This window comes from Eptesicus fuscus, chromosome 6, assembly GCF_027574615.1.
Source record: "Eptesicus fuscus isolate TK198812 chromosome 6, DD_ASM_mEF_20220401, whole genome shotgun sequence".
In the NCBI taxonomy this organism is placed as follows: domain Eukaryota; kingdom Metazoa; phylum Chordata; class Mammalia; order Chiroptera; family Vespertilionidae; genus Eptesicus; species Eptesicus fuscus.
In genome coordinates this window covers 18,100,045-18,125,907 of record NC_072478.1, presented here as the reverse complement: position 1 = coordinate 18,125,907, position 25,863 = coordinate 18,100,045, and the positions used below count along the sequence as shown (strand labels likewise).

Below are 25,863 nucleotides of genomic sequence, written 5' to 3'. Positions count from 1 at the left end.
GTCACTAAAAGGAGAAGAGGGTTTAGGCCCAGACAGAAGCCGACATGGAGCAGGAGCACCATATGGGTACTGAGCACCCCAGTGCACAGATCCTGGTTTCCAACAACATTCTCCACTACAAGGAGTGGGACGCCCTGGAAAAAGGGCTGGTATGGGGGAGCCAGGAAGGTCTTATTGCACCATGAGGAAACAACTGGCCAGAGAATGATGGGATATGACCAAAGGACAAAGGAGTCAACTGGGAGGAGCTCCCACTGGGCAAAGTAAGTCAGGCCAGTAAAGGATTACAAACTGTGAAGCAGAGGACGCATCCATAGTCCACTCTGATACAAACAAATTCCTGACGGTAGAAGGCTAGCTAGAAAATGTGCAAGGAATGACGGAATTACAAGATCACCACCTGCAACCACCAGAATCCTAACTGATATAGTCAAAACTCCTGGGAGGATGGGAGAACGAGCAGGTGAGAATCAGAGGGGTATTAGGCTGTTCAGTCTCCATGTGTCTCTCACAAGAGGCCGAACACGAAGAAAAAGAATAACTACAGCAACCTCCACCCTGACCTCAATCAAGAATTGACACTGTCGTAATGACATGTAATAAGACATCACACGTTCTATAGATGACTTGCCATAAGACATCACATGTCCTGTGGATACCCCAGGAGAACACACATCACCTCCGTGCACACCCTATCCCATAAAGGTGCATGGCCTGGGCCATCAGAGAGAACAAGAGACAAGCCCATACCAAGGGACACGCTACAAAATGCCCTCTTCAAATGCCCATGTGGCCATGAGACGTGAAGACAGACAGAGCTCCCCCAGATTAGAAGACACAAAGGAAACAGGGTTACAGAACATAACATATCAGGTTGGAGTCTCTTTTACTACAAAGGACATTGTGTGGAAAATTGGCAAAAATATTAATAATATCCTTAGATTATATAGTAGATGATATAATATAGTAATATAGCCTGGCTGGTAAGCTCAGTGGTTGAGTGTCAACCCATGAACCAGGAGGTCAGGGTTCAATTACAAGTCAGGGCACATGCCCAGGTTGTGAGCTCAATCCCCAGTAGGGGGCTTACAGGTGGCAGCCGATCAATGATTCTCTCTCATCATTGATGTTTCTCTCTCCCCCTCCCTTCCTCTCTCTAAAATCAATAAAATTATTTAAAATACATACATAGTAATATACACTGAGTGGCCAGATTATTATGATCTCTGAACACATAATAATCTGGCCACTCAGTGTGAGTGTGTGTGTGTGTGTGTGTGTGTGTGTGTGTGTGTGTATTAGAGGCCCGGTGCATGAATTCGTGCATGAGTGGGGACCGGCCAGCCTGGCCAAGGGGAGGGGACATTGGTGGTTGGTCAGCCTGCCTGCTGGTAGAACTCCTGGTCGAGGGGACAATTTGCATATTAGCCTTTTATTATATAGGATATACACTGAGTGGCCAGATTATTATGCGTTCAGAGATCATAATAATCTGGCCACTAAGTGTATAGCTATAATAGTAATTACTATAATAAATTAATTTCAAAGCTCATTTCCTGGTTTTGAAATGGAAAGTTGTTATTTAAGAAAATTCCTTGGTTTTAAGAAACACACACTAAAATATTTTTGGTTTAGCTTTTTTTCTCCACCAGAGTTAGGCTAGGCCTGCAGGTCTGTGGCAAGCCACAGACGTGGGTCTCTCTTCCGCAGGATGGGGTTTGTGAAAGTTGTCAAGAACAAGGCCTACTTCAAGCGATACCAAGTGAAATTCAGAAGACAGCGAGAAGGTAAAACTGATTACTATGCCCAGACACACTTGGTAATCCAGGATAAAAATAAGCATAACACACCTAAATACAGGATGACAGTTCGCGTAACCAACAGAGATATCATCTGTCAGATTGCTTATGCCCATATAGAAGGAGATATGATAGTTTGTGCAGCTTATGCTCATGAACTCCCAAAGTATGGTGTGAAGGTTGTCCTGACAAATTATGCTGCAGCATATTGTACTGGCCTGCTGCTGGCCCGCAGGCTTCTCAATAGGTTTGGCATGGACAAGATCTATGAAGGCCAGGTGGAGGTGACTGGAGACGAATACAACGTGGAAAGCATTGATGGTCAACCTGGTGCCTTTACCTGCTATTTGGATGCAGGGCTTGCCAGAACTACTACTGGAAATAACGTTTTTGGGGCCCTGAAGGGAGCTGTGGATGGAGGCCTATCTATCCCTCACAGTACCAAACGATTCCCTGGTTATGATTCAGAAAGCAAGGAATTCCAATGCAGAAGTACATAGGAAGCACATCATGGGTCAGAACGTTGCAGATTATATGCGTTATCTAATGGAAGAAGATGAGGATGCTTATAAGAAACAGTTCTCTCAATATATAAAGAACAACGTAACTCCAGACATGATGGAGATGTATAAAAAAGCTCATACTGCTATACGAGAGAATCCAGTCTATTAGAAGAAGCCTAAGAAAGAAGTTAAAAAGAAGAGGTGGAACCGTCCCAAAATGTCTCTTGCCCAGAAGATCGGGTAGCTCAGAAGAAAGCAAGCTTCCTCAGAGCTCAGGAACGGGCTGCTGAGAGCTAATAAACCAAATCACAATTTTCTATGGTTTTTCAGAGACAATAAACTTATTAGGCAAACATCTATTTCTGTGTTGAGCTCTTGTTAATGAAACTGTAGGAAATACCCTGAAATTGGCAGTATTTTTCCTCATGAAACAAGTATAGATTTTTCCAGAAAAAGATGTCTTGCACATCTTCTCATACCTGCTGCTTGGGCTTCTGTTCTCAAGTCTGACAAGCAACATACCAGCCTTCCACTAGGAAATATTTCTTTCATTGTAACCAGATGATTAGTAGGAAGAAAGGTACCTTCAAAGTATGTAATTTTAAAGTAATCAAAACGTATTAACCTGTGGGTTTAATTTTTGAAAGGAAGCTGTCCAATGAAGGTCACATAGCTAAGATACTTGAATCAGATTAAATCTTTGAGCATAAAATACTGGGTCTTTTTTCTAAAAGAGGTGTAATTTTATGGAGATGGTGAAGGGTACATGGCCAGATCTGAATAAACATGAGGAGCAAATCCTTGTATATTTAGTTTATACGAGAAAATACTTGATGGATAAATTTATGTGCCTCTAAAAAAATAAAATAAAATAAAAAAATAAAGTATTTTGGGTTTAAAAGGTATTGCATCTGTAACTTACTCCAAAATGGTCCAAAGGAAAAATTCATGGATGTGTACACATATATACATTTACTCATAGAGAGAGGGAGAAAGGGAGGAAAAAAAGATAAATGTGGTAAAATAGAATCTGAGTGAAGGGTGTTTACTATAACTTTTCTTTAAATCTAAATTATCCTACCTAATAATAGACAAATATGCAAATTGACCACACCTTCACTACGCCCAAGCCACGCCCACCAACCAAGCCACGCCCACCAACCAATCAGGACAGGTATGCAAATTACCCCAACAAAGATGGCGGCTAATTTGCATATCAAGACAGCGTAGAAAGAAGCCAAGAGCTGCAGAAGGGAGCAAAGCTGCGGAGAAGCAAGCAAGCGGGGGGGGGGGGGGGGGAGGAGAAGGGAGGAGCGGAGGCGGGGCCAGGGGAGAAGGGAAAAGCAGGCAGGCTGGTGGAGAAGGCGGGGCGGGGGAGAAGGGAGGAGCGGAGGCGGGGCCGGAGGAGAAGGGAAAAGCAGGCGAGCCGGGGGAGAAGGGAGGAGCGCAGGTGGGGCCGGGGGAGAAGGGAAAAGCAGGCAGGCTGGCGGAGAAGGCGGGGCGGGGGAGAAGGGAGGAGCGCAGGCGGGGCCGGGGGAGAAGGGAGGAGTGGAGGCGGGGCCGGGGGAGAAGGGAAAAGCAGGCGGGCTGGCGGAAAAGGCGGGGCGGGGGAGAAGGGAGGAGCGCAGGCGGGGCCGGGGGAGAAGGGAGGAGCGGAGGCGGGGCCAGGGGAGAAGGAAGAAGAGCGGGCGGGCTGGCGGAGAAGGCGGGGCAGGGGACAAGGGAGGAGAGCAGGCAGGCCGGGGTAGAGTGCAGCAGGAAACCCTATTGCAGGATTTTTCCTGCAACGGGAACGCTAGTCCTAAATAATAAAAGGCTAATATGCAAATCGACCAAATGGCGGAATAACCTGTCGCTATGATGCGCAGTGACCACCAGGGGGCAGATGCTCAATGCAGGAGCTGCCCCCTGGTGGTCAGTGCACTCCCACAGGGAGAGTGCCACTCAGCCAGAAGCCGCACTCATGGCTGGCAAGCACAGTGGCAGAGGCGAGGCAGCGCTAAGGATGTTGCGGGGAGCAGGCCTAAGCTGGCAGTCGGACATCTCCCAAGGGCTCCTGGACTATGAGAGGGTGCAGGCTGGGCTGAGGGGGGACCACCCCCCCCCCCCCCCAGTGCACAGATTTCATGCACTGGGCCTCTAGTATTTAAATAAACATTTTTTAAATTAAAGAAAAAAAATAAGTCCAGAACCCTTCCCCACACCATGAGAGGCATAACAGAGTGAGGAAAGAGAGTCACAGTGGGGGCCTACCACAGCAAACTCATCTCTGTCCAGATGTCCATCCTTGTCAATGTCACTGAGGTCCCAGACCTGCAAGGGAAAGAGCAGCAAGGCTTACTGGGGGGTGGGATGTACCAAGGCTTACTGGGGGAGGAAGGGCTGGTGTGCAGCAAGAGAGCCCACCAGAACTCAGATTCTGAGTACATGCTGGAGTTAAAACAAGGCAATCAAAATGCATTAAGAACCAAATCTGCAGATTCTCTGAAAAACCATCATCCAAAGAAGTATTATGAGTTCCAAGAACCATTCTGTCATATTATGTTCATGATTTTCTCTAACAAATGATCATGATTGTAATCACATCCTCCCTGATTTTTTTCTTTATCACCTCACAAAGAAATCTTAGCTAGAAAGATAGTTTGTTTTTGGCACAGGTGTTGCTCTAAACATAAGACCCCCCCCACACACACACACACACACACACACACACCAACTCCCACCCCTATTCTCAATGCACAGGGTCATTGACATGTGGTCGAGCAGGTCTGTGGTGTCTCATCTCCTCTCCCATCAGCAGATGGTGAGTCAGGTGCTAGGCTTGTGCTAGGCTTACACAGAACCTGAAGACCAGGCAGACAGGTATGAGTTCCTAGAAAAAGGCCACGTGCCAGATTTTTTAAAGTACAATTTAAAAAAGGCACTGACCCAAGTTAGCTCTCCACCCTGCTGTGTCCTTGGCTATGACCTCTCAAACATTCCAGAGGTCAGAGCTTCCAGCTGGCCTCCCTTCCTTTAGTACTATCCCCAGGGTGACCACAGGGACTGCTCTAGAACAAACTCTGACACTACCATGCCCTGCTGACAGCTCCTCAGTCTGACACACGGAGTCCCTGGTACCCTTAACAGGTCCTGCACCCCAGGCCAGCCTCCTGGGACTCCACTTTGAACTCTAGGGACACCAAAGTATTCATAGTCCCCTCAAGCATAGGAATGCCCTCTTAAAGGTGTTCAGAAAAGCTGGCAATAGTAAAGCCATGTTACAAGCCTTAAAGACAATGAAGTCATTAAGGTCCCTGAAAATGGCTATAAGAAATTTTAATAATGAAACCACTTTCATAAGACATGAGCTAATTTTAAAGCTTCACTATAACTAGTACTAATGACTTGGTGGAATTTCTAAATGTTAGTAAAAAAATAAAGGTGTTCAGTACTGGGCTGAGTGCCTTATGCCTTTTCATTTAGGAAGCAGAAAAGTAACTTTCCCAAAGATACAGTGTATGTGTGGGGGAACCAGTATAGGAATGGGCCTTCCTGCCTCCACAGTCCCCCCTGTGCCCAGGGCTTCCCCACTGACATGAGCCACAGCATTCTTTGTGGGGCATCCTAGGGACTGCAGGGTGTTGTGCAGCACCTCTGGCCTCCATCCACATGATGCCAAAGCACCCAAGCCAGGTGGGACAGCCCAAACTGTCTCCGGACATTGCTCATGTCCCCTGGGGGTAGAATTGCACTACCCAGCATGCCAGGCTGCCTGGCCTTCTCAACCTGTAGTCTGCCACCTGAATGAGCCATGTCTAAAGCCTAGGAAGTGTCTGTGGACAGCAAACATGGGGCCAGCAGAGTCTGCAATATTGCAGGAGGTGAGAAACCACTTACCCTGCCCAGGACATCAAGAGGCAACTTTGAGTTCATGAGAACTGGCTTAACTTTGTCTCCAGAGAGCAAGCCATTTATGGGTAACAAGCTTTCGAAAATTCCATCGAATTTTGCCTTTTCTTCCACCTAGTTGGAAAAAAATAGCCCAAGTGAGTAAAAAAGTGGGCCTGTGGGAGAGTCTAAAGCGAGCTGGAAGCTCAATGAAAGCGGGCAAGGATCCACCCCAGGCCTCACCTAAATGCACAAGACAGTCTGACAGTAGTTCCAGAATGAACTTATGCCCTGCAAGAAAGCTCTGATACCCATGGATCTGTCAGTCAAGATCAATGGGAGAGAGAGGATCTGACCCCAGGGGCTGCCAGGGAAAAAAATATCACTCCACTTGTGTCCTAGGACAAGAGCATGCATGGATTTTAGTTCTTTAAGACAAGCAACTAAATCTAGATATCAATCTACAGAACTAACAGAATTAAAAAATCAAATATAAAAGTAAACCAAAGATTTGCCCAGACAGTGTAGCTCAGTGGTTGAGCTTCGGCCCATGAATCAGGAGGTCATGGTTTGATTCTCAGTCAGGGCATGTGCCTAGGCTGCAGGCTTGATCCCTAGGAGGGGGGAATCGTGCAGGAAGCAGCCGATAAATGTTTCTCTCTCATCGATGTTTCTATCTCTCTATCCCTCCCTCTTCCTCTCTCTAAAATCAATAAAAATGTATTAACCCTAGTCAGTTTGGCTTAGTGGATAGAGCATCGGCCTGCGGATTGAAGGGTCCCAGGTTCGATTCCGGTCAAGGGCACATGCCTGGGTTGTGGGCTCAATCCCCAGTGTGGAGTGTGCAGGAAGCAGCCAATCGATGATTCTCTCTCATCATTGATGTTTCTGTCTCTCTCTCCCTCTTCCTTCCTCTCTGATATTAATAAAAATATATTTTAAAAAAATAAAACCAAGATGTAAGTAACTAGTTAGCCAAATCAGCATTAAACTAGGAAGTTCGCTGTGTCTAACAGTAAAATAATAAACAATAAAAATTCCTCATTAACAGAGCGAAGGTCTGGGCAGAGCAGTAGCTCCTGCTGTTTTGAAATATGACATGAGGACAGCATATAAAGGGGGCTGCTGGTGAGGACGTTTTGGGTGGGAGATTCCAAAATACCTCCTGCAGAAATAGAGCCTGCAGTAATTGCAACCAGAGGACCGAAGACCTCTCACCACCCGCTCTGACTACAAGCTGAAACCACTGGGAGCCCTAGGAAAATACTCTCAACAAGTGTTCATCAAAAAAAGAAAGCAGCAGCAAAATGTAGTTCATACTCCAGTGTATCATTCAATCTTAAAAAGGAGGAAATTCTGACACAAGCTTCAGTATGGATCAGTCTGAAGGACATTATGCTAAGTGAAATAAGCCAGACACCAAGGGCAAATTCTGTGTAATTCCACTTACATGAGGTCCCTAAAGTGGTCAAACTCACAGAGACAGAAAGTAGAATGGTGGGTTGTTGGAGGCTGAGAGAAGCAAATGGGGAGTTAGTGTTTAATGGAGACACAGTTTGTGTTTAGAATATGAATAAGTTCTAAGAATGGATAGTGGTGATGGCTGCACAATGTGAATGTACTTAACACAACTGAACTATACACTTCAAAATCATTAAGATGGTGAACTTTATTATGTGAATTTTATTGCAATAAAAAAAAAGAACAGAAACAAGAAGATGACCAGACACTGCACATATGAGTCACTGTGAGCGATAAGAAGCCAAACACTCAGTATCTGCCTTGAGCGTTGGGCTTCTACTGCTGACCTGTCAGGCTCAGTGACTTGGTGCTTCAAGAAATGCAGAAACTTTCACAACAGAAAACAACACTTGGCACTTCAGGTTTGTTTGTCACTGTTCTCTCTGAATGGAGTCTCTTGAAAGCAGTCTACCCCATCCCAGCCCCACTTCTACCCTGACTGCCTACCCTCCTCAAGGCCTCAAAGGCTCTTCAGCTTCAAGCCCTCTTCCTGAGGCCTCCACATGGCTCCCACCAGAAAGAGACCAGAAATGTTTAAGGAATAAGATCTCTTTGGTGCCATTTTTCATGACAAAGCAGCCCTTTTTCAAAGCAAGCGTCATGCAACTGAACGCTGGATAAAGAAAAAGTCCTTTGCTACTGGGATCACCACCAGCAAACTGCTCGATTGCTCACAGAAGAAACTTCACAACTCCTTGGTCACATGAGGCCTCCGCCTGCCCTGTCTCTGCACAGACCTCTCTCCATCTAAACCTTTCCAAGGAGAGAACAGATCAACTATGTAAAAAGACAAAAGAAGCACTTGGGGGCTGGAGGGGGTCGATATGTTATAACAAGACTGTTGGTAATGTCAGTATTTAAGCCAAATAAAAGTGAGGAAATGTGACAATCCTCTCACAGTGAGTGGGAGTGAGGAAGTCTCATCATTATCTGAGGGACCATCTCTGCATCCCCATGTGCATTTCCTTTAGGAGTAATTCTGCACTTACTGGAAGACACCACTCATTTTTTTCTTTCTAGAAGCAGTAACACAGCTTTCCAGCCATAACATCTCTTTCTTAAACCTACCAGACCTGAGGCCCTGAACCTAACTGTCCCCTATACCTGGGCTCTTGAGCATTAAAGAGAAAAAATCAACATGATATAGAAAAATGTTAGTTACATGTAAACAAGTGGTTAGAATAAGATGAAACTTAGAAACATTGTAGAAAATAGGTCTAGGCAAAGTACCAAAAATTAGGTACAGCGGTATAGCAGCAGATTCGGAAATTACCGAAAAATCGGTACAGTGGTCTGGTAGGGTTAAAAGTTTATGTGCTGAGAGAAGCTTCAAAAAGCAATGAAAGCATCAAAGAAGGAAGAGTGATAACACATAAGCTAGCTGGAAATGATAGAGTTGCAAAGACATGCTGGAGGTCCTAAAGCTTGCAAGTTCTCACAATTTCCCCTCTATCCTGATTAACAATCCAAGCAGCAGAAACCACAAAACATGACCTAGAAATGCAAAGCCATAGCTACTCTAAAGACTTTCATTTGAAAAAGTATTTCATCCCAATTCTATGGCATACTCATTCTGAAATACAGTAGATGACAAAAATATTTGAATCAACATTATAAATGGCTAAACAACTGCACATGAAGGACAGCCAAGGGGTGTCACCCCTGTCACTTACCCTCACAGCCCAAAGAGCCTCTGCAGAAGGTGGCGTGACCATCAAAGGGCTGCTGGTGTCATGCTGGGGGGGAAAGAGAAAGAATCTGCTGTGACTGACATAGAATTAAATTACAGGAGGATGTGTTTATGTTAAGGATACACATTTCAAAGTGCTTTCAAAACGGGAAGACCTGGCGCGCTTGCCCTCTTGGGAACATACCCACACTGTTCCCTCCCCCCTCTTCTTCCCTCTCAGGCATGCATCTCCTTAAGGGATCCCAGGAGACTTGCAACCAGGGAAGCAATGGGCAACGGCAGCTCATCCCGGGCTAACCCCCTGAACCTGTCTCCAAGGCCCCCTTTTCTCTGACTTTCCAGTGAGCTGACAGCAGCCCCCCCGGCTCAGTTCTTTCCCATAACGTTTCTAGAGCCAAAGCAGCCCCATGTAGTCTCTATCCGGTTGCTTCCTATATCCAAGGCCCTTCCTTGTTTCACTGTCCCCAGCTTTAATAAACGTACTCTCAAAATAAATATTAAAACCAAGGGGGAAGACCTCAAAAAGTTAAACACAATGACCATAAGACCCAGCAATTCTACTCCTAGGTATGCACTGAAAAGAAGTGAAAACAGGTGTGCAAATCCTTGTATATGAATTTTATGTCCACTAGCAGATGAACAGATTAAACAAATGGGTGGGCCATACGATGCAATCTTTCTCAGCCGTGAAAAGGAAGGAAGCATTGACACACACTACAAAGTGGATGAATCTTGACATCATGCTGAGTGAAAGAAGTCAGATATACGATTCCATAAAATGTCTAGAACGGGCAAACCCAGAGACAGAAGCAGATTAGTGGCTGCCAGTGGCTGGGGAAGGGGAAATAGGAAGTGATTACTTAATGGGTAGACGGTTGCCTTTTGCGGTGATGAAAATGTTCTAGAACTAGATAGAGGTAATGGTTGCACAATATTGTGAATGCATGAAATGTCACAAAATTGTTCATAATTTTAGGTGAATTTCATCTCAAAAAAGGGAGAAAGAAAACATGGAGAGAGAGGCAGGCAGACAGATAGATACATGGGTGGTATTACAAGGTGAATTGGAAGGATTTTGACACTTACGAATTTAGGCGGTGGCATATTCAAATTCAGATTGCTCAAGGTAACTTCGTGGCCACTCTGTGCACAGGCCACTAGTCTCAGTGCAACATAGAAACCCTGCAAATCCAAAAGGAGGATATATGAATCCTACCCAGCCAGCAGTGGCAGCAGAGGAAGAGCTGACTGTGGCAGCAGGCTTTAGGGAAAGAGGGATGTCAGTTCACGTCAACAGAGACTGCATGTGCAAAAGTCACTTACAGTGTCAAGGTGAACTGGTCTCACCCTGGGAGCACTGTTTAAATGAATATGCTACAACAGACTTAGCCCATTTGCATTCTGAATGCTGTAACATTTCAAATAAATGTATTTTCAAAAATAATCAGCTCCCAACACTTAGAAAATGCTAGATTATATAACTAGCAAGCTTAACATGTTTAAGACTATGAATTATGGCTCATATGTGTGACTTTTTTTAAATGGTTTGAAATAGACACAGCTATTTGGGAATTTACATTCAGGATTCCTGTGATCCCCTTGGCTGGCCTCACTGAACAGGGCATCCCCTGCCCACCCACCTCCACCTGTCATGGCCCAAGGTGGACTTCACCTCCCATGCACGGACAAAGGACCTGAACTAGGCAATCCGCAGCCTTGGTTCTTCCCTGCCCTCCTCCTAACCCTGAACAACCCTCACCACAGGCTTAGTGAACTCATGCAGCATCACCTAATTTTTTTAAATTGGTAACTGGATCAACAACATAGACCGTTTTATTTTTCTTAATATTTTTTGTTTGTTTTTAACATGGACTGTTTTAAAACTACAATTACAGTATTTTTTAATGTCTTCAAAGAGATAAGCAATAGATCAGTCTTCCTCAGGCTGCTTGCCACAGAATGCCCATGTAGAGTGTCAAATAAAGGGGACATAAGCCCTAGCCAGTTTGGCTCAGTGGATAGAGTGTTGGCCTATGGACTGAAGGGTCCTGAGTTCGATTCTGGTCAAGGGCACATGCCTGCATTTCGGGCTCAATCCCCAGTAGGAGGCAGCCAATCAATGATTCTCTCTCATCATTGATGTTTCTATTTCTCTCTCCCTCTCCCTTCCTCTCTGAAATCAATAAAAAATATATTTTAAAAAAGGGGGGGCATAAGTTTAGGGGGACTATATTAGGAAAAGGTAACAGGCTTCTTTCCATTGAGGATATTCAGACCTTATACATGCAGATACACAGTGTGAACCTCAAGGAAAGAAGGAATAGTGGCTGATGCTTTCCTGATGGATCAGATCCTAAACTGTGAGATACCAGGAACAACATCCCTTGGAATGCAGTTTAGGGAAAAGCTGAGCTAAATTAAAATATGACCATTTGTAAGTACTATAAATTTCCATTTATAGAACATTCTTGAAATTATGAAATTGAAATGGAGAAGGAACCAGCGGTTGCCGGGGAGTAGGGTGTGACTACCAAGGGCAGCAGGTGAGTGATTGATTCACTGTGGTGCTGGGGCAGGTCTAGGTCCTGACTATGGTGATGGTTATGTGAATCTATGCAAGTGATAAAATGATACAGAATGACACACACACAAAAAAAAAAACGAAGACGTGCTTATAAAACTGGTCAGCTGTGCGTAAGGTCTTTTACTGGTTTAGTACTTGGCTCTGATCATTGTGCTATAGTGACATAAGCAGCTCTCATTAGGGGAGCTGAGGAAGGAGACATGGGAACTCAACCATTTCTGCAACTTCCATGAGAGTCGGAAGTTATTTCAAAATAAAATGTTTCTGAAAACATTTTAATCACTTGTAAGCACACAAAATATGAAAAGATATGCTAACCATGAAAGATGGTTCCAAATGTTCAACAAAAGGCCTTTATTTATAAAGAAAATCTTCCCATTTTAACAATTTGACAACTGCACTTTTGTCTAGTGACACGTCAGTGGTACGAACAGGAAGGAAGTGCAGAGGAGGCCAGCCTGGGGTCTCTGGCCCGTTCCTTCCACTTGGTCTGAGCATACGTGTATATACCTGTTTGTCCAAGAACCCTTTACCTTCTGGGTCGGCCAAGTCCCATATCTGTAGAAACAGAAAAATTCTCATGAGTGTGACTGATGATCGCTGCTCATTTATTCACAAAACAGGAGCCACCACCATTATATGTAGGTCTTAAGGGAAGGCCGGAGAAATCCCCAATTTGTAGCAGGTGAATGACCTGTGCCCCTCCCTCCGCTAGTCCATGGCAGAGCCCCAAGAACACCCAGGTCCATTCAGCTCCCAGGCTGACACAAATCCATAAGTTGTGAAGACCCCTAAAATGCTCAGGTCTCTTGTCTGCTACCTAAGCAGCAAGTGGCAGCTGCCACCAGAGCATGTGGGCCCACCTTTTACAGCCCTATTACAGAGGGTGGCAATGGCCTGTCCACTCCCAGGAGGCCTGTCCCCAAGAAAAGGGGTCTGCAGAGCACATCCTTCCACCTGCTGGGGAAGCCCCAAGGGCAGCCGCAGAAACACCCTCAGTCTTGACGTACCTTCCCAAGGATAATGTCTGAGAGCCCAGACTTCTTTAGAAAAAGTGCAGCTTCACTGGCTCCAACTCTCCCTGTGTATGCTGGGTCTACCTGCAATGGGAGAGCGACACTGAGATGCAGCTTCAGGAAGCAGAGCAGCAGATAAGGCAGCATCCACCACACAAACGGGGCTGATAATCCAGAGAACAGAAGGGACCAGAGGCCACGCCAGGCTTCAGTACAGGGCTGTGCTTTCTGGGTCACTCACTCTATAGTTCCATCCAAAAAGATACCAATGAAACTTACCTGCTTGTAATATGATTCATATAATGGATTTCCAGTGGGAATCTGTAAACAAAACCAGATATTGGTTAAAAGTAGACATACCCCTCAATTTTATTACCAAAATATAAAATAGTGAAAAAATTTGCACTTTAAACATCCTCTATAGACACTCTGCAGTTTATTTTCAGCTATAGACATTATACTTACTTGATTTAGAAAAAGGAAATGCTAATGCTCTTTAATAAATCCCAATTTCTACAACAACAACAACATGGTTATTCAGGCAGGAGTGGCAGCCCAGAGTCGATTTCCATGTGCTGAACGATGGAATTCAATGTGTCAGGGAGCTCAAAGACACCCTTTTACTGTGAGATCATTCTCTGGCCCCAGAATCAGAACAGGAGTCTCTGCATTTCATCATGAATCACCAGACATGCAAGCATCAAACCGGTTTCCAAGTCCCAGATTTCGTCCCCACCTGCCACCAAGGGACTATGCAGAAATGCACATTGACCAGCCCCGCTGGAAAAGAACTGGCCAGGGACATTCCCACTATGATAGGCAGGAAGTTCAAAGCCCTTGGCTCAGCACAAGATACTCCATATTCTGGCCATCAAATCCCCAAGACATTGCTATTAACTGCCTTGTCCAGTGTCATGTGGCAAGTTAAGGCCACACCTGGATCCAGCCTGGTTAGCAGCTGAGCCCACGCACTTCCCACCATGTCCAGGACCTCTCTTCCAGTGGGGAAGAGAGAGTAACCACGGGAGGTGGCAGATGGGAAGAATTAAGCAGCCACTAAGATGTGGGCTATAAAGTCTGACACGTTGGTGGTTTGCTTATTTGTTTGTTTTTAAGATTTTTAAATTGATTTTTAGAGAGAGAGGAAGGGAGAGGGAGAGGGAGAGGGAGAGCAACACTGATATGAGAAAAACATCGATGGGCTTCCTCCTTTTGCACGCACTCTACTGGGGATCGAGCCGCAACCTGGGCATGTGCCCTGACTGGGAATTGAACCAGCAACCTTTTGGTGCACAGGATGATGCCCAACCGAAACACACTGGCCAGGGCAATGTGTTAGTGTCTTACAGCGTGCAGGGAGCAATGTAGTATAAAAACCTGCTGTTGATTATGTGAGCAAAGAAACATGAAGACAACACTATCCTATATAATATTACAATAAAGAGGTAATAAGCAAATTGACCTTCACGCCGTCACACAAGATGGCCGCCCTCATGTGGTCAAAGATGGCTGCCACAAGATGGCCAGTAGGGGAGGGTAGTTATGGGCCATCAGGCCAGCAGGGGAGGGAAGTTGGGGGCGACCAGGCTGCAGGGAAGGGCAGTTAGGGGCAACCAGGCCGGCAGGGGCGGGCAGTTGGGGGGCAATCAAGCCGGCAGGGGAACAGTTAGGCGTCTATCAGGCTGGCAGGGGAGTGGTTAGGGGGTGATCTCTCTCTCTTTTCTCTCTCTCCTCTCTCTCCCTCTCTCTCTCTCTCTCTCTCTCTCTCTCTCTGAAATCAATGAACATGCCCTTGGGTCAGAATTTAGAAGAAAAAAAAACAAAGTAAGAAAGGCTAGAAGATAATGAGAGATGGCTTGAGAAAGAAAAGGTGATAACACCAATGAGGATTAAGAAGTATGCTGCTTAATCAGCTTCCTGCCCAGAGCTCTTACCTGACACCATCACTGGGGGAGGTTGTCACCCTTAGCTCCTTATGACCTTAGGGGACAGTGTCCACCATCACATCACACTCTATGTGGCCTCTTAGGTTTAAAACTCCACATGCCTTCAAAACACTCCCATCTCCCAAAGGACTAAGGCTGTCAGGGGAAGCAAAATCAGGCAGACTATTTGTCATCTCTCAGTCAAGGTGACAGGGGCCGGGCCAATATAGCACAGCACGTGCCACTGACACTAGAGTGGAATGCACAGACTCAGAGATCCACACCATGACAACAAAGGTCCCCTTCCCACCAAAATTCAGGGAGGCCACAAGTATGAAGTGCATTTCCCATGGGTGTTTTCTTAAAAAAATCTCATGGTAGGCAAGAAAGGTTTCCAAGCTACTGTGAGTCCAGTGAAAAAAGTTACAGTAAATGGGGAAGACAGGGTTAACATCTGTCTCAAACTTCCCAAATGCTTTTGAGCTTTAAGATCCATGATCAAGAGAAACAAGGCCCTGAATAGTCCAGAAAAGTGTCTAAAGCACCAGACCCAAAGCTTCCCCCATCTGTGCTGAGTGCTTACCCCAGTCTAGGGCCAGGTTCAATCCCAAATCATCTCAACTGATAGAAAGACCAGACCATGCCTCTGCCACTCTTCTCTTACTATGGGATTTAACTTGGGTAAGCTGGGGCAATGAAGCAGATAGAGGTTTGAATTTCATTACATATAATTCAGTTACTGCAAAAGCAGAAGGGGAGGGAAGAGGGGAAAACACCAGATCTAACTGGTACTTCCTCTTAACACACTACTTTCTCACACGGATGGTGGTTACACATGCAAGCTGCCCAAAATGCCACTGCGACAAAGCTGAATATGCATGCTATTTTTAAAAATATTTTTTTATGGATTTCAGAGAGGAAGGGAGAGGGAGAGAGAGAGAAACATCAATGATGAGAGAGAATCACTGATTGGCTGCCTCCTGCACACCCCCTACAGGGGATTGAGCCCGCAATCGGGCATGTGCCCTTGACCGGAATCGAACGCAGGACTCATCGTCTGCAGGCTGATGCTCTATCCACTGAGCCAAACCAGCTAGGGCTGAATATGCATGCTATTAATGCCATCAATCTCTCAAATGCTGAACAATCTGTGTGGCCAGTGCTTGCACAGAGACCTCAGTACAACCAGCTGGCTGGTGGGGCAGCAGCTCCCAGAGGATGCATCAAAGCTACTGGGACAAAGCCCTCCGAGCTGTCTGCCTATGTCTGACCCCAACATAAGCCCAGGGCCAAGCACAGGGCAAAGGGAGAAAGAGAACAGGTCAGGGGACAAGGCTTTCAGTGTAAGAGAAGCAAGGCCCTGGCAGGGTAGTTCAAGGTTATTGGTTTGATCCCCGAAAAGGGCACATATAAGCAACCGATGAATGCATAAATAAGTGGAACAACAAATCAATGTTCCTCTCTCTCTGTCTTTCTCACCCTTCCTCTCTCTAAAATCAATATATAAAAATTAAAATAAAGAACAGAAGCAAGACAGGCATGGCATTCTCCTTCATCAGCCAACTATATTATAAAATGTCATCATCAACTAAGCAATGTCTGAATTATTGGTGAGTTTCAGTAAGTTTTGGTTTGACCTTTTAGTTGCTCTTCATGTCTTCTTTTTTAAATAAGCTTTTATTTTTAATTACAGTTGACGTACAATATTATACTAGTTCCAGGTGTACAACCCCATGATTAGAAATTTATATAACTTACGAAGTAATCACCCTCATAAATCTAGTGCCCATTTGACACCAGAGTTATTAAATATTATTGACTATATTCCCTTTTTACATCCCCATGACTATTCTATAAATACCAATTTATACTTCAACTTTATCACCCAGCCCCTTAACCCTCTTCCCATCTGGCAACTGTCAAAATGTACTCTGTATGTGAGTCTGTTTCTGTTCTGCTTGCTCATTTATTTTGTTTTTTAGATTCCACATGTAAGTGAAATCATCTGGCATTTGTCTTTCTTTGACTTATTTATTCAACACAATACCCTCTAGGTCCATCCAGGTTGTTGCAGATGGCAAGATTTCATTTTTTATGACTGAATCATATTCCATTCTATACATATGCACCACTTCTTCTTTATCCATTCATCTATTGACAGACACTTAGGTTGCTACCATATCTTGGCTATTATAAACAACTAGAGGCCTGGTGCACGAAATTCGTGCATGAAGGGGGGGTGTCCCGCAGCCCAGCCTGCACCCTCTCCAATCTGGGACCCCTCGAGGGATGTCCAACTGCCCTCTCACAATCCAGGACTGCTGGCTCCCAACTGCTGGCTTGCCTGCCTGCCTTCCTGATTGCCCCTAACCCCTTCTGCCTGCCAGCCTGATCACCCCCTAACCATTCCCCTGCCAGCCTGATTATGCCTAACTGCTCCCCTGCCAGCCTGATTATGCCTAACTGCTCCCCTGCCAGCCTATTTGCCCCTAACTGCCCTCCCCTGCAAGCCTGGTCACCCCTAACTGCCTTCCCCTGAAGGCCTTGTCCCCCCCCAACTGCCTTCCCCTGCAGGCCTTGTCCCCCCCCAACTGTCCTCCCCTGCAGGTTTGATCGCCTCCAACTGCCCTCCCTTGCAGGAAGGTCCCTCCCAGCTGCCCTCCCCTGCTGGCCATCTTGTGGTGGCCATCTTGTATCCACATGGGGGCAGCATCTTTGACCACATGGGGGCAGCCATCTTGTGTGTTGGAGTGATGGTCAATCTGCATATTCCTCTTTTATTAGATAGGATGCTTCAATAAACATATGGCTGATGTGGCTCAGGTGGTTAGAGATTGTCCTGTACACTTAAGGCCATGGGCTCGATTTCTGGTCAGGGCACATACCCAGGTTGTGGGTTAGGTCCCCATCAATGTCTCTTTCTTTCTCTTTCTCTCTCTCTCTCTCTCTCTCTCTCTCTCTCTCTCTCTCTCTCTCTCTCTCTCTCTCTCTCCTTTCTCTCAATATAGCCTCAGGTGAGAAATAAATTAGTGAATAAATAAATCCCTTTAAAAACAAACAAAAATATGGATGTATGTCTTTTCAAGTTAGTGTTTTGGGTTCTTCAGATAAATACCCAGAAGTGAAATTGCTGGGTTCATCTCTGTCTTTATTTATAGTCTTTGTTTTAAAGTCTATTTTGTCTGGTATAAGTATTGCTATCCCAGATTTTTGTTGTTGTTTTGTTCTACTACCCCATATCTTTTGTTGGTTTGTTTCCATTTTCATGAAATGTCTTTTCCATCCCTTTATTGTCAGTCTGTTTGTCTTTTGACCAGAGTGAGTCTCTTATAGACAGCATATGTAAGGGTCTTATTATCCATTCAGCCTCTGTACGTCTTTTGATTGGGGCATTTAATCCATTTGCATTTAAAGTAATTGTTTATATATTGCCATTTTATTATTCTTTTTTTTTCCTCTTTTTGTTTTCCTCTTCATCTTAAAGAAGTCCCTTTAACATTTCTTGTAATAATGGTTTGGTGATGATGAACTCCTTTCGCCTTTTCTTGTCTGGGAAGCTTTTTATCTGTCCTTTAATTCTAAATGATAAATGACAGTTGCGCTGGGTAGAGTAAACTTGGTTGTAGGTCCTTGTTCTTCATCACTCTGAATATGTTTTGCCACTCCCTTCTGGCCTGCTAAGTGCTGTTAAGAAATCAGCTGACAGTGTTATGGGAGCTCCCTTGTATGTAAGTAACTGCTTTGCTCTCTTGTTTTAATTCTCACCCAATGATATGTTTATTGAATTTTAGAGAGAGGAAGAAAGAAAGAAATACCAATCAATTGTCTCCCATATGCGCCCCAACCAGGGATCAAACCCACAACCTAGGTATGTGCCCTGAGAGGGAATCGAACCCACAACCTTTTGGTGTACAGGACAATGCTACAATAAGCTGAGCCACCCGGCCAGGGTCTAACTGCTTTTCTCTTGCTGCTTTTAAGAGTCTTTGACTTTAATCTTTGGCATTTTAATTATGATTTGTCTTGATGTGGGCCTTTTTGGGTTCATCTTGTTTTGGGCTCTCTATGCTTCCTGGACTTGTATGTCTATTTCCTTCACCTAGTTAGGGAAGTTTTCCATCATTATTTTTTCAAATAAGTTTTCAATTTCTTGCTCTCTCTTCTCCTTCTGGCACCCCAATGATGCAGATGTTGTTATGCTTGAAGTTGTCCCACAGGCTCCTTATGCGATCCTCATTTTTTATTTTAATTCTTTTTTCTTTTGGATGTTCTGATTGGGTGTTTTCTGCTTCCTTGTCTTCCAACTCACTGATTTAATTCTACTTCATCTACTCTATTGTTGGTTCCCTGTAGTGTATTCTTTGTTTCAGTTAATATATTCTTCATTTCTGACTGGTTCTTTTTTATGTTTTCTATCTCCATTTTTTAAACCTCACCCAAGGACATACTTAGAGAGAGGAAGGGGGGAGAGAGAGAGAAACATCGATGTAAGAGAGAAACATCGATGTAAGAGGGAAACATCAAGCGGTTGGCTTCCACACACACCCTGACTGGGGATCAAACCCAGGCATGTGTCCTGACTGCCTGACTGGGAATCAAATCAGCAACCCTTTGGTGCACAGGAGATTGCTCAACCAACTGAGCCACTCCAGCTGGGCTTTTCTATCTCCATATGTATATTTCCTATCTCTTTGTTGAAGTTCTAAGTTCCCCCACTCTTCCCCTAAGTTCATTGAGGGGAATGTGCCCTGAGAGGGGCACTGTAACCAGTGTTTTGAACTCTGCATCTGGTAGATTGCTTGTCTCCATTTTGCTTAGTTCCTTTTCTGTAGTTTTTGTTCTATTCTTTCATTTGGGAGATGTCTCTTTGTCTCCTTATTTTGGCTGCCTCCCTATGTTTGTTTCTATGTAGGGCTGGTATATCTCCCGGTCTCAATAGAGTGGCCTATGTAGTAGGTGTCACGTAGAGCCCAGTGGTGCAGCCTCCCCAGTCACCTGAGCTGGGTACTCCATATGTGCCCCCCACACAAACCCCATGTGGGCTCTGTGCAACATCTTGTTGTAGTTGAGCCTTGATTACTATTGGCATATCAATGGTGGGGGGGGAATTTACGCCCCCCCCCCCCCACCCAGGCCAATTGGCTGTGAGGACTGGCCACAGCCACCATAGAGGATCTGCTGTGCAGGGGCTGACCCCATGGAGCAGAACTCACTTCAGCAGGGCTCAGGTACCCGCCAAGTCAACACCTTGAGTTTGTTGGCTCATAGAGGTGTTTAGGTGGTGCTTCAGTGTGGTCTAAAGCTGTCCACCAGATGCACTGGATCTGTGGCCTCCTGGGATATGCTGGCCAAAGTCAACCACTGCCTGTGCTCTGCCCAGGGCCACCTGGCATGACCTACAAAGTGATCTGCAGATGGTTGCTACTCTACTTGTGCTGGGCTCAGAGGTGCCCAGCAGAAGCCAAGCTGCAAAACAAGGCCGGCTGACACTAGCGCCATGCCTGAGGCCACTTAGCAAGAGGTACAGGGTAGCCCAGCTAGTGTGGCTTGGTGGTTGAGCATCGACCTGTGAACCAGGAGATCAGGGTTCGATTCCCAGTCAGGGCATATGCCCGCGCTGCGGGCTCAATCCCCAGTGTGGGGCATGCAGGAGACAACTGATCCATGATTCTCTCTCATCATTAATGTTTCTATCTCTCTCTCCCCTCTCCCTTCCTCTCTCTGAAATCAATAAAAAACATATATATTTAAAAATTAAAAAATAAAAGGTATAGGGTACACAGAGGCCAGATGCTGCTTGTTGAAAGATTTTAGGAAAGTTGGCAGCATGAGCCAAGACAGGCTATTTGTATGGAAAAGCCACTGGAAAGGACTTAAGTGAACCCACAAGTTGGGTGGGACAGGGTCTCAGGGAATCACTGGGGCGAGGTGAACAGTATTAGCAAGGTTGAAGGTATCTCAGATATGGTGCCTGCCTGCTGGCTGTGGGGGAGCACTCAGCAAAGGAACAATGGCCTCTGCCAATACTTCTGTCTGAGAGAAAGCTTCCCCTACAGCTCTCGACCTGCTGCCAAACAATTCAGTTCCTCTCCATATATCCCTGGCACCTTTTGAACTGCTGCCCCAGCTCTGGAGCTCAGAGTGAGTCTGAGTAAATTTGTGCAAGTCTTTTAAGAGAAACACCAGGGATTCCAAGAGCCCTCCATCTCACTTGCCACAATCTCTGCTGGTTTTTACAACCAGAAGTTATGGGGATTTCTCTTCCCTGGGCTGGGGTAGGGGGCCTGGTTTGGAGCCGGGACCTCTGACTCCTCAGGGAAACTTCCACAGCTGAGATATCCCTCCTGATTTTTAACTACCACACATGGGTATAGACCAGTCTGTTCATCATCTCTACCCCTCCTACTAGTTTCAATGTGGCTTCTACTTTATATCCTTAGTTATAGGACTTCTATGCAGATAAATTTCAGGCTGTTCTGAATAATGATTATTCTGTAGCTTAGTTGTATTTATGATGCGGTTGTGGGAGATTCCGAGGATCATATTTACCTATGCCACCATCTTGAATGGAAGCTCCCTTCATGTTTTACTTTTTTTGTTTGTTTTATTGGTGTTTTTTTTGTTAATCCTCACCCCAGGAAATCTTTTTCCATTGATTTTTTTTTAATCCTCACCCAAGGATATTTTTTCTGTTGATTTTTATAGAGTGGAAGGGAGGAAGGAGTGGGAGAGAGAGAGAAAGGAGAGAGAAACATCGATGTGAGAGAGACACATCGATTGATTGCCTCCTACACACGCCCTGACTGGAGGTAGGGTTTGAACTGGCAACACAGGTAACTGCCCTTGACCAGGATTCCAACCCGAGACACTCTGGTACGCAGGCCAATGCTCTAACCACTGAGCAATGCCAGCCAGTGCTCCATTGATTTTTTGAGAGAGGGGAAGGGAGGGGGAGAGACAGAAAGAGAGAAACATCAATATGAGAGAGATACAGCAATTGGTTGCCTCCTACATGTGCCTGAAACGGGGCTGGGGACCAAGCCTGCAACAGAGGTATGTGCAACTTGACCGGAATTGAACCAGCGACCTTTCAGTCTGAGGGTCAATGCTCAAACCACTGAGCCTACCTTCATGTTTTTATTTATTTTTTATTTATTCATTTATTTTTATTGTTAATCCTCACCCGGGGATATTTTTCCACTGAGAGAGTGGAAGGAAAAGGGAGAGACAGAGAGAAACATTGATGTGAGAGACACATCGACTGGTTGCCTTCTGCACACATCCCGACCAGGGCCAGGGAATCTGCAACCAGATGTGCCCTTGACTGGGAATTGAACTGGGACCCTTCAGTCCACAGGCCAACGCTCTATCCTCTGAACCAAACCAGCTAGGGCTCTGTTTTAAAATACTAAGAGAGCCCGGCCAGCATGGCTCAGTGGCTGAACGTCGACCTATGAACCAGGAGGTCACAGTTCAATTCCTAGATTCCAGGGTCAGGGCACATGCTCGGGTTGCGGGCTCGATCCCTAATGTGAGGTGTGCAGGAGGCAGCCAATCAATGATTCTCTCTTATCACTGATGTTTCTATCTCTCTAGCCCTCACCCTTCCTCTCTGAAGTCAATAAAAATATTTTTAAAAAATAAAATACTAAAAGAGAGAACATAAAAACTTCCTCCAGCCCAAATGCAATTTACAATTGGGGGGACAGGAGAGGGCACTTCAGGGATTTCACATCCTTCTGTTGAGAGGGCTTTAAAACACCACAGTTAGGTGAGCTCATGCGATTTTAATGCTGGATAAAACTAGCTTGAGATGAGGGCACAGCAGAAACATTTTGAAGGAAAGACCCTCGTGATACCTAATGCCCCAGAATCGAGTCTACCCAGCTCTGATCCTCACTTTTATCCATGGCAGGATTCCTAAATCTTTATGCCTGGAGCCACGAAAATTCGCAGTCTGCTGTAAGTATGTGCTCACATGCCAATGATCCCTGACCTTGCTCAGTTCAAGATGACATTTCTTTCTAAAGCAAATTAGTTTTCATTATACAACTTTTAGAAAAGTATCTGTAATTTTTGTACTGATAAATAGTGGATCACATTTATTGAGCACTCACGGTTTTCTATCCTGCATCTCATTTAATCCTCCCCAATAACAGTATAGGCAGGTAGTATTACAGCCCCCAACTAACAGGTGGGGAGACTCAGGGTCACAGAGCCAATGAGGGATGGAACCAGAGAACCACCCAGGCATGTAGCCCTAAGCTAGTGTGTCTCCTGCAAAAAACAGCCCAGACATGACAGAGCCAAGCGCTGGGCCACAGCACGGCCTCCTACACATACTCACCTGGCAAAATGCACAGGAGATCACATGATGGTGCATTTTATTCAACAGACAAGGTCAAAGTGCAGGACACAACTTGAGCATATATATACACTGACTCGAAAACCAGCACAGCCTGCCATTTCCCCAGGAAAACGGAGACCCCATCAGGGCTGTGTTTCAATGTGCTATTGCCAAGTTTTGCAGGAAGTTGGGCACATAACACCAAAAGACATGCTGGTGTGAGTTCCTATGTGGAAAACCAAATAATGATGCAAAAAAACAGAGCCTCTCACACCTGTCAGAATGGCAACCATCAACAAATCAACAAACGACAAGTGCCGTTGAGGATGCGGAGGAAAAGGAACCCTTGTGCACTGCTGGTGGGAATGCAGACTATTGCAGCCACTGTGGAGAACAGTATGGAGTTTCCTCAAAAAACTAAAAATGGAGCTCCCATTTGACCCAGTAATCCCACTTCTAGGAATATATCCCAAGAAACTAGAAACACCAATCAGAAAGGATATATGCACCCCTATGTTCATAGCAGCACAATTCACCATAACTAAGACTTGGAAACAGTCTAAATGCCCATCAGCAGATGAGTGGATTAGAAAACTATGGTACATCTACACAATGGAATACTACGCTGCTATAAAAAAAGAAGGAATTCTTACCATTTGCAGCAGCATGGATGGACCTGGAGAGCATTATGTTAAGTGAAATAAGCCAGGCAATGAAAGAAAAATACCACATGATCTGACTCATTTATGGAAAATAAAGAACATTATAACCTGATGAATAAAAAGATAGATACAGAGGCAGTAAAGCACCGAACAGACTGTCAAATTACAGAGGGAAGGCTGGGGAGTGTTGGGGAGGGAGGGAAATAGATCAACCAAAGGACTTGTATGCATGCATATAAGCACACCAATGGACACAAGACACTGGGGGGTGGGATAAGGGCATGCAACAGGGAGTAGGGGAGGCTGGGGGAAGGTCAATGGGGAAAAAAAAGGAGATATATATGTACTAATATATGTAATATTTTAAATAATAAAAAATAATAATAACCTAAAAAAAAACAACAGGGCCTGAAGAAGTACTTGCTTGATAATCTTTGCATTTTTGCCTTCCACGTAGGGATATTTACCCTTGTTGCTTGCACAACCATTATCTAAGCTGTAAGCCCAGCCATATTCTGCAGGTGAGAAAACTGGAACTTAATTCACTATCACTCAAAATTTGTCAAGAAACACTGGGGCATCCCAAATCTTTCTGGAACTGACAGCTCCCTCTGATTGCCCAATCAGAGGTTCCTAAACCACAGCTAAGGTAAGCATTACCAAGAGGAGAAGAACTTGTATGTGAGAAAGAGCTTTTATAAAGCTCAAGGAAAAAGACAGATATCCCAATTTTAAAAATGAGCAAAGGGTAAGAGAAAGACAATTCAGAAAGAAGAGAGGCAGCAAAGTTAGGGGAAAATGTTCAATTTATGTATTGCAAAATTAGAAGAAAATGTCAGTGTTTGCCATCAGGTCGGCAGTCATAGAAAGGTTATCTGCAGGGCTGGCCAAAATGGAAACATGTCTTGTGCCATGCTGGTAGAAAGATAAACTGACCAGCCTTTCTGAAGGTCAATGCAACAACATGTGAAAAATGTGTCGCCTCTGTTATGCAGGTTTACTTCAATCCCTACCAAACTCCAGGAAGATTCTTTGTAGACACCAATAAAATTATTCTTTTTAAAAAAATAAATTTATTGAGGTGGCATTGGTTCACAAAATCATACAATTTTCAAGTATACAACTCAATAAAACATCATCTACACACTGCATGGTATACCCATCACCCCAAAGGATTACTCTAAAATGTAAATAGAGCACTGGCCTGTGTGGTTCAGTTGGCTGGGTGTCTTCCCGTGCACCAAAAGGTTACTGGTTTGATTCCTGATCAGGGCACATGCCCGGGTTGTGGGCTCAATCCTGGTGAGGGGGCATGTTAGAAGCAATTTTTTTCTCTCTCTTCCTTTCTCTCTCTCTAGAAATCAATAAAAAAAATATTTAAAAAATAAAATGTAAATAGGAAGGCAAAGAAACTAAGATGAATAAAACAACTCTGAAAAAGAAGAATAAAGTAGGAGGAATTATTCTACTTGATTCCAAGGCTTGCTATAAAGCTACAATATTCAAGACAGTGTGGCCCGGCCTGTGTGGCTCAGTGGTTGAGCATCGACCTATGAACTAGGAAGTCATGGTCAATTTCCGGTCAAGACACATGCCCAAGTTGTGGTCTCAATCCCCAGTGGCGGACAGGAGGCAGCCAATTAATGATTCCCTCTCATCATTGATGTTTCTATCTCTTTCTCCCTCTCTCTTCCTATCTAAAATCAATTTTTTTTTAAATTTTTTTAAGTGTGGCATTGATGGATAGACAGACACATAGAGCCATAGACAGAATGGAAAGCCCAGAAACAGACCCACACAGATGTGCCTACTTCTGGCAAAGATGTAAAAGCCATCCAGGAGGAAAGAGTCCTGTTCAACAAATGGTGCTGGAGCAACTGGACATCCAGCCAGAGGAAGAAAATGGAACTCGACATAAGTCTCACACTTTATATAAAAACTAGTGG

General features: G+C 44.9%; 1 protein-coding gene and 2 pseudogenes across 1 annotated transcript in view; 2 read left to right on the top strand and 1 right to left on the bottom strand.

Annotated features, from left to right (window-relative positions):
• The window catches only part of EPS15L1 (epidermal growth factor receptor pathway substrate 15 like 1), a 117,437-nt gene that overhangs the window by 71,811 nt on the left and 19,763 nt on the right, over nt 1-25,863 (bottom strand). Inside the window, exons 2-8 of the mRNA XM_008157816.3 lie at nt 13,263-13,304; nt 12,978-13,067; nt 12,478-12,525; nt 10,470-10,565; nt 9,367-9,429; nt 6,182-6,307; nt 4,556-4,615 (exon numbers count right to left, since the gene is read on the bottom strand). Of these exons, the coding sequence (XP_008156038.3) occupies nt 4,556-4,615; nt 6,182-6,307; nt 9,367-9,429; nt 10,470-10,565; nt 12,478-12,525; nt 12,978-13,067; nt 13,263-13,304 (525 nt within the window). The remainder of the gene's footprint in view (nt 1-4,555; nt 4,616-6,181; nt 6,308-9,366; nt 9,430-10,469; nt 10,566-12,477; nt 12,526-12,977; nt 13,068-13,262; nt 13,305-25,863) is intronic.
• LOC129149392 (60S ribosomal protein L5-like) lies at nt 1,658-2,761 on the top strand (annotated as a pseudogene).
• On the top strand, nt 5,506-5,616 carry LOC114228460 (small nucleolar RNA SNORA33; annotated as a pseudogene).